The sequence below is a fragment of the Pristiophorus japonicus genome, unplaced genomic scaffold (genome assembly GCF_044704955.1).
Source record: "Pristiophorus japonicus isolate sPriJap1 unplaced genomic scaffold, sPriJap1.hap1 HAP1_SCAFFOLD_520, whole genome shotgun sequence".
Classification (NCBI taxonomy): domain Eukaryota; kingdom Metazoa; phylum Chordata; class Chondrichthyes; family Pristiophoridae; genus Pristiophorus; species Pristiophorus japonicus.
Genome location: NW_027254427.1, coordinates 44,485 through 57,854, shown reverse-complemented (window position 1 = coordinate 57,854; position 13,370 = coordinate 44,485). Strand labels below are relative to the sequence as shown.

Here is a 13,370-nt window from a genome sequence, read left to right as displayed (position 1 = left end):
GTGCATGTGGGATCAGAGAAGATATGCCCGGCAGGCATCTCCATAGCGTTCTCCCGACAGTGGCGGGATGAAGGGGAGGGGATGGGATGGGACCGGAGCATGGTCACATGCATAGTAAGCCACCCCAGCTCCATCCACGCCACCGAGTTAAGCTCACACCCCAGGCAGCCCCTGCCCACAGCCCCGACCGAACCAACTGACACGGACAGATGCCCGACCACCACCCAGGGACCACAGAACGGTTTGGTTTTGTTCCCACGGACAAGCTGCTATACCAGGGGGTCCACTAGGCCGTGGCCTCCGTCATCCTAAACCTTACCGAGGTGCACCTACCTGAGTGGTCCCAAAAGAGACAGAACACCTCTACCAGGCTCTCCTTCGAGAAATGTTCAGGACATTCTCCGAGCTCGATTTTGGCTATTTGAACAAGACTTTGCTTTACGGCCTACAGCCCAAAGACAACGTCAAACCGAAAAGACACAGAAGAGGGATGTGGAATGATGTTTTTACCGGTTTCAACACCGGGCCATCAATGATTAATAGCATGGACAATGACGTAGCACATTTCGGATACCACATTCCATTTTTCCCAGAGCACCTGACAGAGCTGTTCAAAGCAGCACAAAATCCCAGAAACATTATTTCACCCGACAACAACAAAAACCAGTGTAGTACTATGATGTGTGATATTATGTGCTATTATGATTTTGGTGAAGGGTAATGGTTGAGATTTTACATTTTCAGTATTGTATTGATTCGAAATGTATGAATACCATTGGTGTATTTTAATGTTTATCGTGGGTTTAGGTAAGATTTGGGGACGATTGTCTCTGTGAGAGGGAAAAGATTTTGCTCCACATTTTGAAAACACCCTGAGACCGAGTGTTTTAATGGGGGAGTGTAAGGTTCAAAAATCCACGGCCGCATTTGAAACACCGTAAGGACAGGAAAACTAACATGGGATCGTTCCATGCACTAAATGAACATTTTTGGCCAAGTAAAAGCAGGCTGGGTAACGTGTGGGCGGATACAGACATTGTGGCGTCTGGCTCACAAGCGAGACAGAGGCACTGGCCAATGGGGGAAAAGTGCATTCTGGCAGGCCAATCAGGGGTCGAGTCAGGCCTGAAGTGGGGAAATCTTCAACCAATAAGGACTCCCCGACCCAGTTTGAAAATGACTTCCCCCCCCCAAATCAAACTACGAATGTGGGCCATTATCTACTACTGTTTGGTGGTCTGTACACAACTCCCACTAGAGTTTTCTGCCCCTTGGTATTCCGTAGCTCCACCCATACCGATTCCACATCATCCAGGCAAATGTCCCTCCTTACTGTTGTGTTAATTTCCTCTTTAACCAGCAACACTACCCCACCTCCTTTTCCTCTCTGTCTATCCTTCCTAAATGTTGAATAGCCCTGGATGTTGAGTTCCCAGCCTTGGTCACCCTGGAGCCATGTCTCTGTGATGCCAATCACATCGTATCCGTTAACTGCTATCTGCACAGTTAATTCATCCACTTTATTCCGAATACTCCTCGCAGTGAGGCACAGAACCTTCAGGCTTGTCTTTTTAACACACTTATACCCTTTAGAATGTTGCTGCAAAGTGGCCCTTTTTGTTTTTTGCCTTGGTTTCTCTGCCCTCCACTTTAACTCATCTCCTTTCTGTTTTTTGCTTCTCTCTCCACTTTGTTTCCCTCTGTCTCCCTGCATTGGTTCCCATCCCCCTGCCATATTAGTTTAACTCCTCCCCAACAGCACTAGCAAACACTCCCCCTAGGACACTGGTTCCGGTCCTGCCCAGGTGCAGACCGTCCGGTACTGGTCCCACCTCCCCCAGAACCGGTTCCAATGTCCCAGGAATTTGAATCCCTCTCTTCTGCACCACTCCTCAAGCCACGTATTCATCTGAGCTATCCTGTGATTCTGTCACTTGAGGTGATTCCGGCCTGTCCGGGCTGGCCGCAGGGACTGTGCATGCTGAGGGCTGTCTTTGTTGCTCGTGCGCTGGCAGTGGTGTGGGTGCTATCCCATCATGCTCTTCTTCCGATTCCTCCGTGTCTGCACTGAACCTTGTCTTTACTTGGTCCAAGTGTTTGCGGCATATCTGCCCATTGTTTAGTCTGACCACCATGACCCTGTTTCCTTCTTTGCCAATTACACTGCCCTCAAGCCATTTGGGTCCCAAAGCATGGTTAAGAACAAATACCGGGTCATCTATTTCTATACACCTCCCCCTTGAGCCTCGATCATGGAGATCGGTTTGGGACTGGCGCTTGCCCTCAACAATGTCTGCCAGGGCTGGGTGAATGAGGGACAGCTGCGTCTTGAGCGTGCGTTTCATGAGGAGTTCCGCTGGCGGGACTCCCGTGAGCGAGTGCGGGAGGGACCTGTAGGCCAGCAGGAGGCACGATAGGCGGTACTGAAGGGAGGGTCCTTGGATATGTAGCATGCCCTGCTTTATGACTTGGACCACCCGTTCCGCCTGACCATTGGAGGCCGGCTTGAACGGCGCTGTCCAGACGTGCTTGATCCCATTGCCCGACATAAACTCCTGGAATTCATGGCTGGTGAAACACGGGCCATTATCGCTGACCAGGATATCCGGCAAGCCCTGGGTCGCGAAAACCGTACGCAGACTCTCCACGGTGGTGGATGTCGTGCACGAGTTTAATATGATGCACTCGATCCACTTCGAGTACGCATCGACAACGATCAGGAACATTTTCCACATGAACGGGCCCGCGTAGTCTACGTGAATACGTGACCATGGGCTGGTGGGCCAGGGCCACGGGCTGAGTGGGGCCTCCCTGGGGGCATTGCCCAGCTGGGCACACGTCGTGCACCTGTGAACTCAGTGTTCCAGGTCTGAGTCAATCTCCGGCCACCATACATGTGACCGGGCAATGGCCTTCATTAACACGATGCCAGGGTGCTCGCTGTGGAGTTCCCTGATGAACGCTTCCCTTCCTTTCTGGGGCATGACTACCCGGCTGCCCCATAACAGGCAGTCGGCTTGGATGGAGAGTTCATCCATCCGTCTCTGAAACAGTCTGACCTCCTCGGGACACGCCCTGTATGCGGGCGCCCAATCCCCAGTCAGGACACATTTCTTTATCATGGATAGGAGGGGGTCCCTGTTGGTCCAGAGTTTGATCTGGCGGGCTGTGATGGGGGAGCCCGCAGTGTCAAAAGCCTCAACGGCCATGACCATCTCAGCGCTCTGCTCCGACGCCCCCTCGGTGGTGGCCAGTGGGAGCCTGCTGAGTGCGTCAGCGCAGTTTTCGGTGCCTGGCCGGTGCCGTATGGTGTAGTCATACGCAGCCAGTGTGAGGGCCCAGCGCTGTATGTGAGCTGATGCATTAGCATTGACAGCCTTGCTGTCTGACAACAGGGATGTTAACGGCTTGTGGTCAGTCTCTAGCTCGAACCGTCTACTGAAGAGGTACTGGTGCATCTTTTTCACACCGTACACACACGCGAGTGCCTCCTTCTCGACCGCGCCCTATCCACGCTCTGCCTGGGAGAGCGACCTGGAGGTGTAAGCCACTGGTTGGAGTCGGCCGTCATCGTTACCCTGCTGCAACACACACCCAACCCCGTAGGATGACGCATCGCATGTTAAAACCAGTTTTTTACAGGGGTCATACAAAGTCAACAGTTTGTTGGAACACAGCAGTTCCTCGCCTTATTGAAAGCCCGTTCTTGACAGTCCCCACAAAACCATTCACAACCTTTACGCAGGAACATGTGTAACGGCTCCAACAATGTGCTTCAGTTCGGCAGAAAGTTCCCGAAATAGTTCAAAAGTCCCAGGAATGATCACAGCTCCGACGTGTTTCCAGGCCTGGGTGCCTGGCGAATCGCCTCAGTTTTTGATTCAGTGGGCCGGATCCCGTGTACAGCAACCCTCCTGCCCAAAAACTCGACCTCTGGGGTCAAAAACACAAACTTGGCCTTTTTCAGCCGCAGGCCTACCCGATCCAATCGGCGTAGTACCTCCTCCAGGTTGTGGAGGTGTTCCTCGGTGTCTCGACCCGTTATGGGAATGTCGTCTTGGAACACAATCGTTCCAGGGATGGACTTGAGCAAACTTTCCATGTTTCTCTGAAAGATAGCTGCTGCCGAACGAATGACAAACGGACACCTGTTGTAGATAAATAATCCCTTGTGTGTCGTGATGGTCAGAAGCTTGGATTCTTCAGTCTGTTCCTGAGTCATGTCGGCCAAAGTGAGGTCCAGCTTCGTGAACAGCTTACCACCTGCCAGCGTGGCAAAAAGGTCCTCCGCTCTCGGGAGCGGGTATTGGTCTTGCAGCGACACTCGGTTGATGGTGGCTTTGTAGTCGCCACAAATCCTGACCGAGCCGTCTGCTTTAAACACAGGAACGATGGGACTGGCCCAGTCGCTGAATTCAACGGCCGAAATTATGCCCTCTCTGAGCAGCCTGTCCAATTCACTTTCAATTTTTTCACGCATCACATACGGCAACGCTCTGGCCTTGTGGTGCACTGGTCTGGCGTCCGGAGTGATGGAAAGAGAAAAAGGTTAGTAAAGACAAAGGTAGGTCCCCTGCAGTCACAATCAGGGGAAGTCATAACTGGGAACAAAGAAATGGCAGACCAATTGAACAAGTACTTTGGTTCTGTCTTCACAAAGGAAGACAAAAATAACTTTCCCGATGTACTAGGGGTCCGAAGGACAAGTAAGAAGGAGGTACTGAAGGATATCCTTATTAGGCGGGAAATTGTGTTCGGGAAATTGATGGGTTGAAGGCCGATAAATCTCCGAGGCCTGATAGTCTACATCCCAGAGTACTTAAGGAAATGGCCCGAGAAATAGTGGATGCATTGGTGATAATTTTCTAACAGTCTGTCGACTCGGGATCAGTTCCTATGGACTGGAGAGTTGCTAATATAACACCACTTTTTAAAAAAGGAGGGAGAGAGAAAACGGGTAATTATAGACCGGTTAGCCTGACATCAGTAGTGGGGAAAATGCTGGAATCAATTATTAAGGATGAAATAGCAGCGCATTTGGAAAGCAGTGACAGGATCGGTCCAAGTCAGCATGGATTTATGAAAGGGAAATCATGCTTGACAAATCTTCTGGAATTTTTTGAGGATGTAACTGGTAGAGTGGAAAAGGGAGAACCAGTGGATGTGGTGTATTTGGACTTTCAAAAGGTTTTTGACAAGGTCCCACACAAGAGATTGGTGTGCAAAATCAAAGCACATGGTATTGGGGGCAGTGTACTGATGTGGATAGGGAACTGGTTGGCAGATAGGAAGCAGAGAGTCGGGATTAACGGATCCTTTTCAGAATGGCAGGCAGTAACTAGTGGAGTGCCGCAGGGCTCAGTGCTGGGACCCCAGCTCTTTACAATATACATCAATGATTTAGATGATGGAATTGTGTGTAATATCTCCAAGTTTGCAGATGACACTAAACTGGGTGGCGGTGTGAGCTGTGAGGAGGACGCTAAGAGGCTGCAGGGTGACTTGGATAGGTTAGGCGACTGGGCAAATGCATGGCAGATGCAGTATAATGTGGATAAATGTGAGGTTATCCACTTTAGGAGCAAAAACACGAAGGCAGAATACTATCTGAATGGCGGCAGATTAGGAAAAGGGGAGGTGCAGCGAGACCTGGGTGTCATGGTACATCAGTCATTGAAAGTTGGCATGCAGGTACAACAGGCGGTGAAGAAGGCAAATGGTATGTTGACCTTCATAGCTAGAGGATTTGAGTATTGGAGCAGGGAGGTCTTACTGCAGTTGTACAGGGCCTTGGTGAGGCCCCACCTGGAATATTGTGTTCAGTTTTGGTCTCCTAGTCTGAGGAAGGACGTTCTTGCTATTGAGGGAGTGCAGCGAAGGTTCACCAGACTGATTTCAGGGTTGGCTGGGCTGTCATATGAGGAGAGACTGGATCAACTGGGCCTTTATACACTGGAGTTTGGAAGGATGAGAGGGGATCTCATAGAAATATATAAGATTCTGACTGGACTAGACAGGCTAGATGTGGGAAGAATGTTCCCGATGTTGGGGAAGTCCAGAACTAGGGGTCACAGTCTTAGGATAAGGGGCAGGCTGTTTAGGACTGAGATGAGGAGAAACTTCTTCACTCAGAGAGTTGTTAACCTGTGGAATTCCCTACCACAGAGAGTTGCTGATGCCAGTTCACTGGATATTTTCAAGAGGGAGTTAGATATGGCCCTTACGGTTAAGGGGATCAAGGGGTATGGAGAGAAAGCAAGAAGGGGTACTGAGGGAATGATCAGCCATGATCTTATTGAATGGCGGTGCTTTGGTGTATGAGCTGTGGACGTTGGCCTCATGAACTCTCTGAACTTAAGCATCCATGGTTGTTCCCCAGGCCTCATCCTGCATTGCAGACCCCTCGTCTGGTTCCTCTGTCTCGCAGACTAGCCTCGCTACTGCCTTTTTGCACTCAAGGAATGGTGGTGCAGGCTCGAAGGGCCGAATGGCCTACTCCTGCACCTATTTTCTATGTTTCTATGTTTCTATTCAGGCCAGGTGTCCCTTGACATTACAAATCCTACAGGTGTAAAGTTGGAACCTGCAGATTTTTGCAGTGTGTCTGCCCCCACATCTCCAACATGAGCTGAGATTGCTGTTAACAAAAGGACTATTCCCAGACATTCCTCTGATGGCTCTTTTGGCTGTTTCTAAACCTTCTGATGGGGGATATTAATTGTCCCATCACAGGATGTATTGTTCCTTGTGATGGCGTGAATTGCCGATCCCCTTTCCATTGTCCCTGTTGCCAGGAGCTTGTTGCTACCTGGGTGGTGTCGAATTGCCCTTGCCTGCCTGTGGGGTTCTGTGTCCTTTTTAAAACATTGATTCCCTGGTTCAATGCAACGTTAAAACCAGGGCTGTGTGCGTAGATTAGCTTGGTCACCTCTTCCCCCGCCATAAAGGTCTGAGCTATCACCGCCACCCCTTCTAAAGTCAAGTCCTTAGTCTTTATGAGCTTCCTGGAAATGCCGGCATGATTGATGCCCTCGATGAAAAAGTCCCTTAACATCTACCCCCTGCAGGCATCGGAGAACTTACAGAGACTGGCCAAGTTCCGCCATGAAGTCCGAGACGTTTTGTCCCTCCCGACGCCGGTGAGAGTAGAACCGGTGCCGGGCCATGTGTACACTACTTGCCGGCTTGAGATGCTCACTGATCAGCTGGCTGAGCTCTTCAAAGGACTTGTCCACTGGCTTTTGGGGTGCGAGCAGGTCTTTCATCAGTGCATACGTCTGTGGACCACAGCTGGTCAGTAGATGCATACGTCTGTGGACCACAGCTGGTCAGTAGATGCATACGTCTGTGGACCACAGCTGGTCAGTAGATGCATACGTCTGTGGACCACAGCTGGTCAGTAGATGCATACGTCTGTGGACCACAGCTGGTCAGTAGATGCATACGTCTGTGGACCACAGCTGGTCAGTAGATGCATACGTCTGTGGACCACAGCTGGTCAGTAGATGCATACGTCTGTGGACCACAGCTGGTCAGTAGGTGCGCCCTCCGCTTGTCAGCTGCTGTCTCTTCCAGCCAGTCCTTTGTGACAAAGCTCTGCTGGAGTCTTTCCACAAAGTCATCCCAGTCCTCACTCACACAGTAACATTCCTCTGTGCCACCGGTGGCCATCCTCGTGGTTCAGTGATTCCCGTTTCTCGTCGCCAGATGTTGTGTCTCTGCACCTTGTTACAAACTCACATGAGGCATGGATATATCAGACACGGTCACTCTGTGACCTTCACCTTTATTTCCAGGACTAAAGAGTGCTGATCCTGGTGGGACCTCCCCTTTTATACCTGGAAACCCAGGTGAGGAGCTCACTCCCTGTGGTCAGTCTGTGCATTACAAGGGTACATGAGTTACAGTTATACATGACAGAGAGAGAGACAGGGGGAGAGAGAGAGAGACAGGGGCAGAGAGAGAGAGAGAGAGAGAGACAGGGGCAGAGAGAGAGAGAGAGAGAGAGAGACAGGAGGAGAGAGAGTTCCCTGTCTCCCCAGAATGGGGAGACAGAGTGTAAGGTCCTGTCCCTGCAGTACAGACTCACACGAGGCACATGCTGAAGTCAAGGTCACTCTGGACCTGCACCTTTATTACACAGCTCTCGAAAAAACCCCACTTGCCTGAGACCTGTCCTGATATACCTGTCTGGGACAGGTATCCAGTGTCTCCTGCAAGTGCACCCCTGGTGGTAAGGTAAGCTTGTGGTTACAGGTCATCTCTAGTTACAGTCATGTATAGCATGGTAAGATACAGTTATGTACAGTAGTGTGAGATACATGACATCACCCTCCTCCAAGGTCTTATTGTCTTTATAGGTTAAGTCTCTCAGGTGGTCTACGCTCTCGCTTGGAGCGTCTTCGTTGTGGTTCAGTTGTTTGCCTTGGTGCCTGTTTTTCTTTCGGTGTGATTGCTGGTATCTCGCCTGGGCTGTCTGTTTCGTTCAATATGATTGTTGGTATCTCTCTGGGCTGTCTGTTGGGATTGCCCTTTCCTCGGGTTGTTCCCTCTGTCTGTCCACCAGGTGTGATGTAAGTTCCACATTGTAGTCTACTTCTCGTTCAGCAGTGTTGTTGCTAAAACCTACTTTTGACTTGGTCTACATGCCTCCGGCAGGTTTTGCCATTGTCCATTTGAACAAACAATAGCCTGTTTCCTGCCTTGCCCGTTACTGTTCCTGCAAGCCATTTGGGATCCTAGCCATAGTTTAGCACAAACACTTTGTCCCCTATCTCGTTCCACCTCCCCCTCGAATTTCGGTCATGGTACACAGTTAGCTTACAATGCTTTGCCCCATCGATTTCATGCGTGTCTGTGAGGATTAATGAGAGGCTTGTCTTTAGAACATAAGAACATAAGAATTAGGAACAGGAGTAAGCCATCTAGCCCCTCGAGCCTGCTCCGCCATTCAATAAGATCATGGCTGATCTGGCCGTGGACTCAGCTCCACTTACCCACCCTCTCCCCGTAACCCTTAATTCCCTTATGGTTAAAAATCTATCTATCTGCGATTTGAATACATTCAATGAGCTAGCCTCAACTACTTCCTTGGGCAGAGAATTCCACAGATTCACAACCCTCTGGGAGAAGAAATTCCTTCTCAACTCAGTTTTAAATTGGCTCCCCCAAATTTTGAGGCTGTGCCCCCTAGTTCTAGTCTCCCCGACCAGTGGAAACAACCTCTCTGCCTCTATCCTGTCTATCCCTTTCATGATTTTAAATGTTTCTCTAAGATCACTCCTCATCTTTCTGAACTCCAACGAGTAAAGACCCAGTCTACTCAATCTATCATCATAAGGTAACCCCCTCATCTCCGGAATCAGCCGAGTGAATCGTCTCTGTACCCCCTCCAAAGCTAGTATATCCTTCCTTAAGTAAGGTGACCAAAACTGCACGCAGTACTCCAGGTGCGGCCTCACCAATACCCTGTACAGTTGCAGCAGGACCTCCCTGCTTTTGTACTCCATCCCTCTCGCAATGAAGGCCAACATTGCATTCGCCTTCCTGATTACCTGCTGCACTTGCAAACTAACTTTTTGGGATTCATGCACAAGGACCCCCAGGTACCTCTGCACCGCAGCATGTTGTAATTTCTCCCCATTCAAATAATATTCCCTTTTGCTGTTTTTTTTCCCAAGGTGGATGACCTCACACTTTCCGACATTGTATTCCATCTGCCAAACCTTAGCCCATTCGCTTAACTAATCCAAACCTCTTTGCAGCCACTCTGAGTCCTCTACACAACCCGCTTTCCCACTAATCTTTGTGTTATCTGCAAATTTTGTTACACTACACTCTGTCCCCTCTTCCAGGTCATCTATGTATATTGTAAACAGTTGTGGTCCCAGCACCGATCCCTGTGGCACACCACTAACCACCGATTTCCAACCCGAATAGGACCCATTTATCCCGACTCTCTGCTTTCTGTTAGCCAGCCAATTCTCTATCCATGCTAATACATTTCCTCTGACTCCGCGTACCTCTATCTTCTGCAGTAACCTTTTGTGTGGCACCTTATCGAATGCCTTTTGGAAATCTAAATACACCACATCCATCGGTATACCTCTATCCACCATGCTCATTATATCCTCAAAGAATTACAGTAAATTAGTTGAACATGATTTCCCCTTCATGAATCCATGCTGCGTCTGCTTGATTGCACTATTCCTATCTAGATGTCCCGCTATTTCTTCCTTAATGATAACTTCAAGCATTTTCCCCACTGCAGATGTTAAACTAACCGGCCTATAGTAACCTGCCTTTTGTCTGCCCCCTTTTTTAAACAGACGCGTTACATTAGCTGCTTTCCAATCCGCTGGTACCTCCCCAGAGTCCAGAGAATTTTGGTAGATTATAACGAATGCATCTGCTATAACTTCCGCCATCTCTTTTAATACCCTGGGATGCATTTCATCAGGACCAGGGGACTTGTCTACCTTGAGTCCCATTAGCCTGTCCAGCACTACCCCCCTAGTGATAGTGATTGTCTCAAGGTCCTCCCTTCGCACATTCCTGTGACCTGCAATTTTTGGCATGGTTTTTGTGTCCTCCACTGTGAAGACCGAAGCAAAATAATTGTTTAAGGTCTCAGCCATTTCCACATTTCCCATTATTAAATCCCCCTTCTCATCTTCTAAGGGACCAACATTTACTTTAATCACTATTTTCCGTTTTATATATCTGTAAAAGCTTTTACTATCCGTTTTTATGTTTTGCGCAAGTTTTAGGGTTCGTTTCATCCACAGTTGCACGGGGGGGATCCCAGTCAGTGAGTGCGGGCGAGATCTGTATGCCAACAGCAGTCGTGACAGGCGACCCTGCAGTGTGGGACCTTGGATTTTAAGCATGCCTTGTTTAATGATCTGCACTGCTCTCTCCGCCTGGCCGTTGGAGGCTGGCTTGAATGGTGCCGTCCTAACGTGATTTATGCCGTGGTCACTCATAAAATCTTGGAATTCTGCACTGGTGAAGCACGGACCATTATCACTGACCAATATGTCAGGAATGCTGTGCGTTGCAAACATGGTTCTAAGGCTCTCCACAGTGGTGGAGGTTGTGCTCGAGTTTAAAATGGTGCATTCGATCCACTTTGAAAATGCAACTACAACTACGAGGAACATTTTTCCCATGAATGGGCCCACATAGTCTACGTGCACCCGCGACTACGGTTTGGTGGGCCAGGGCCAGGGGCTCAGGGGGGCCTCCCTGAGGGCATTGCTGAGTTGGGCACAAATGGTGCACCTTCGGACGCAGAGCTCCAAGTCTGCGTCAATGCCAGGCCACCAGACGTGGGATCTGCCTATGGCCTTCATGAGAACGATCCCCGGGTGCTCGCGGTGGAGCTCCCAGACAAATGCCTCTCTGTCTCGCAGAGGCATGACTACTCGGCTGTCCCACATCAGGCAGTCTGCTTGTAGCGATAGCTCATGCATGCGCCCATGGAAAGGTTTGATCTCCTCGGGGCAGGCATCGCAAGCCTCTGACCAGTCACAAGTTAAGACACATCATTTTACTAAGGATAACGTGGGGTCGCTGGTCGTCCAGGCTCTGATTTGGCGAGCCGTCATGGGCGAACCTGTGGACTCAAAGGCATTGATTGCCATGACTATCTCACAGTCCTGTTCGTCAGACCCTTCCGTGGTCGCCAGGGGTAGTCTGCTGAGTGCGTCGGCACAGTTGTCTGTGCCTGGTCTGTGCCTTATGGTATAGTCATAGGATGCCAGCATGAGTGCCCATCGTTGAATTCGCGCTGAGGCGTTGGCGTTTATTGCCTTGCTCTCGGATCGGAGGGAGGTGAGGGGCTTGTGGTCGGTTTCTAATGTGAACTTGGCCCCGAAAAGGTATTGATGCATCTTTTTGACACCGTACATGCACGCGAGCGCCTCCTTCTCTACCATTCCGTACCCGCGCTCCGCCCGCGAAAGTGACCTGGTGGCATAAGCTATGGGTTGTAATTTGCCCGCACTATTGACATGTTGTAAAACGCACCCGATCCCATACGCTGACGCATCGCATGTGAGAACTAGCTTTTTACCTGGGTCAAAGAAAGTCAAAACACTGTTGGAACACAGAAGGTTGCGTGCCTTATTGAAGGCGTATTCCTGGGCGTCCTCCCCAAACCAATCGCACCCCTTCCTGAGTAGCACGTGGAGAGGCTCCAGCAGCGTGCTTAAGTTCTGCATAAAGTTCCCAAAGTAATTGAGTAGCCCGAGAAAGGCGCGCAGTTCTGAGACATTCCGGGGCCTGGGTGCCAGGCGAATTGCTTCTGTTTTGGACTCTGTTGGGCGGATTCCATCAGCGGCAATCCTTCTGCTCAAAAATTCAACCTCGGGAGCGAGAAGCAGGCACTTGGATTTCTTGACTCGTAGGCCTACCCGATCCAACCGCTTTAGTACTTCCTCCAAATTACGGAGATGGGAGTCGGTGTCCCTGCCCGTGATAAGTATGTTGTCTTGAAATACAACTGTCCCCGGGATGGACTTGAGCAGACTTTCCATGTTGCGCTGGAATATGGCAGCTGCCGACCTGATGCCGAATGGGCATCGATTGTACATGAAAAGGCCTCGATGTGTGTTGATAGTGGTGAGTAGCTTGGATTCCTCGGTCAATTCTTGCGTCATATACGCAGATGTGAGGTCTAGTTTTGAGAAAAGTTTACCTCCAGCCAATGTGGCAAATAAGTCCTCCGCTCTGGGCAGCGGGTACTGGTCCTGTAGGGAGATTCTGTTTATGGTAGATTTATAGTCCCCACAGATACGTACGGATCCATCAGGCTTCATGACTGGGACGATGGGACTTGCCCAGTCGCTAAATTCCACAGGTGATATAATGCCTTCCCGCAGAAGCCTGTCTAGTTCGTGTTCAATCTTTTCCCTCATCACATAGGGTACAGCTCTGGCCTTGTGATGGACCGGTCTAGCATCCTGTGTGATGTAGATTTTGACTTTGGCCCCTTTGAAAATGCCCACACCTGGCTGAAAGAGATGTTCAAATCACTTTATAACTGTTGAGCAGGAGGTCCGTTCCTCTAATGACATGGCATGGACATCATCCCATTTCCAGTTTAGTTTTGCCAGCCAGCTTCTCCCCAGCAGTGCTGGGGGGTCTCCGGGGACAATCCACAGGGGAAGTCGGTTCACTGACCCTTTGTGTGTGACAGAGAGCATGGCGCTGCCGAGGACTGGTACGATTTCTTTGGTATAGATCCTTAATTTGGTGTCGACCCTTGTGAGTTTTGGTCTGTCTCTTTTCTGCGGCCACAGCTGTTCAAATTGTTGAGCGCCCATGAGAGATTGACTCGCTCCCGTATCCAGCTCCATGTTGACAGG

At 50.0% G+C, this 13,370-nt stretch overlaps 1 protein-coding gene across 1 annotated transcript in view; it reads right to left on the bottom strand.

The window, feature by feature from the left end:
• Nucleotides 1-389: 389 nt before the first annotated feature.
• Nucleotides 390-13,370, bottom strand: part of LOC139253948 (probable G-protein coupled receptor 139) — a 32,600-nt gene continuing 19,619 nt past the window's right edge. The window contains exon 3 of the mRNA XM_070873605.1: nucleotides 390-445. Within this exon, the coding sequence (XP_070729706.1) occupies nucleotides 390-445 (56 nt within the window). The remainder of the gene's footprint in view (nucleotides 446-13,370) is intronic.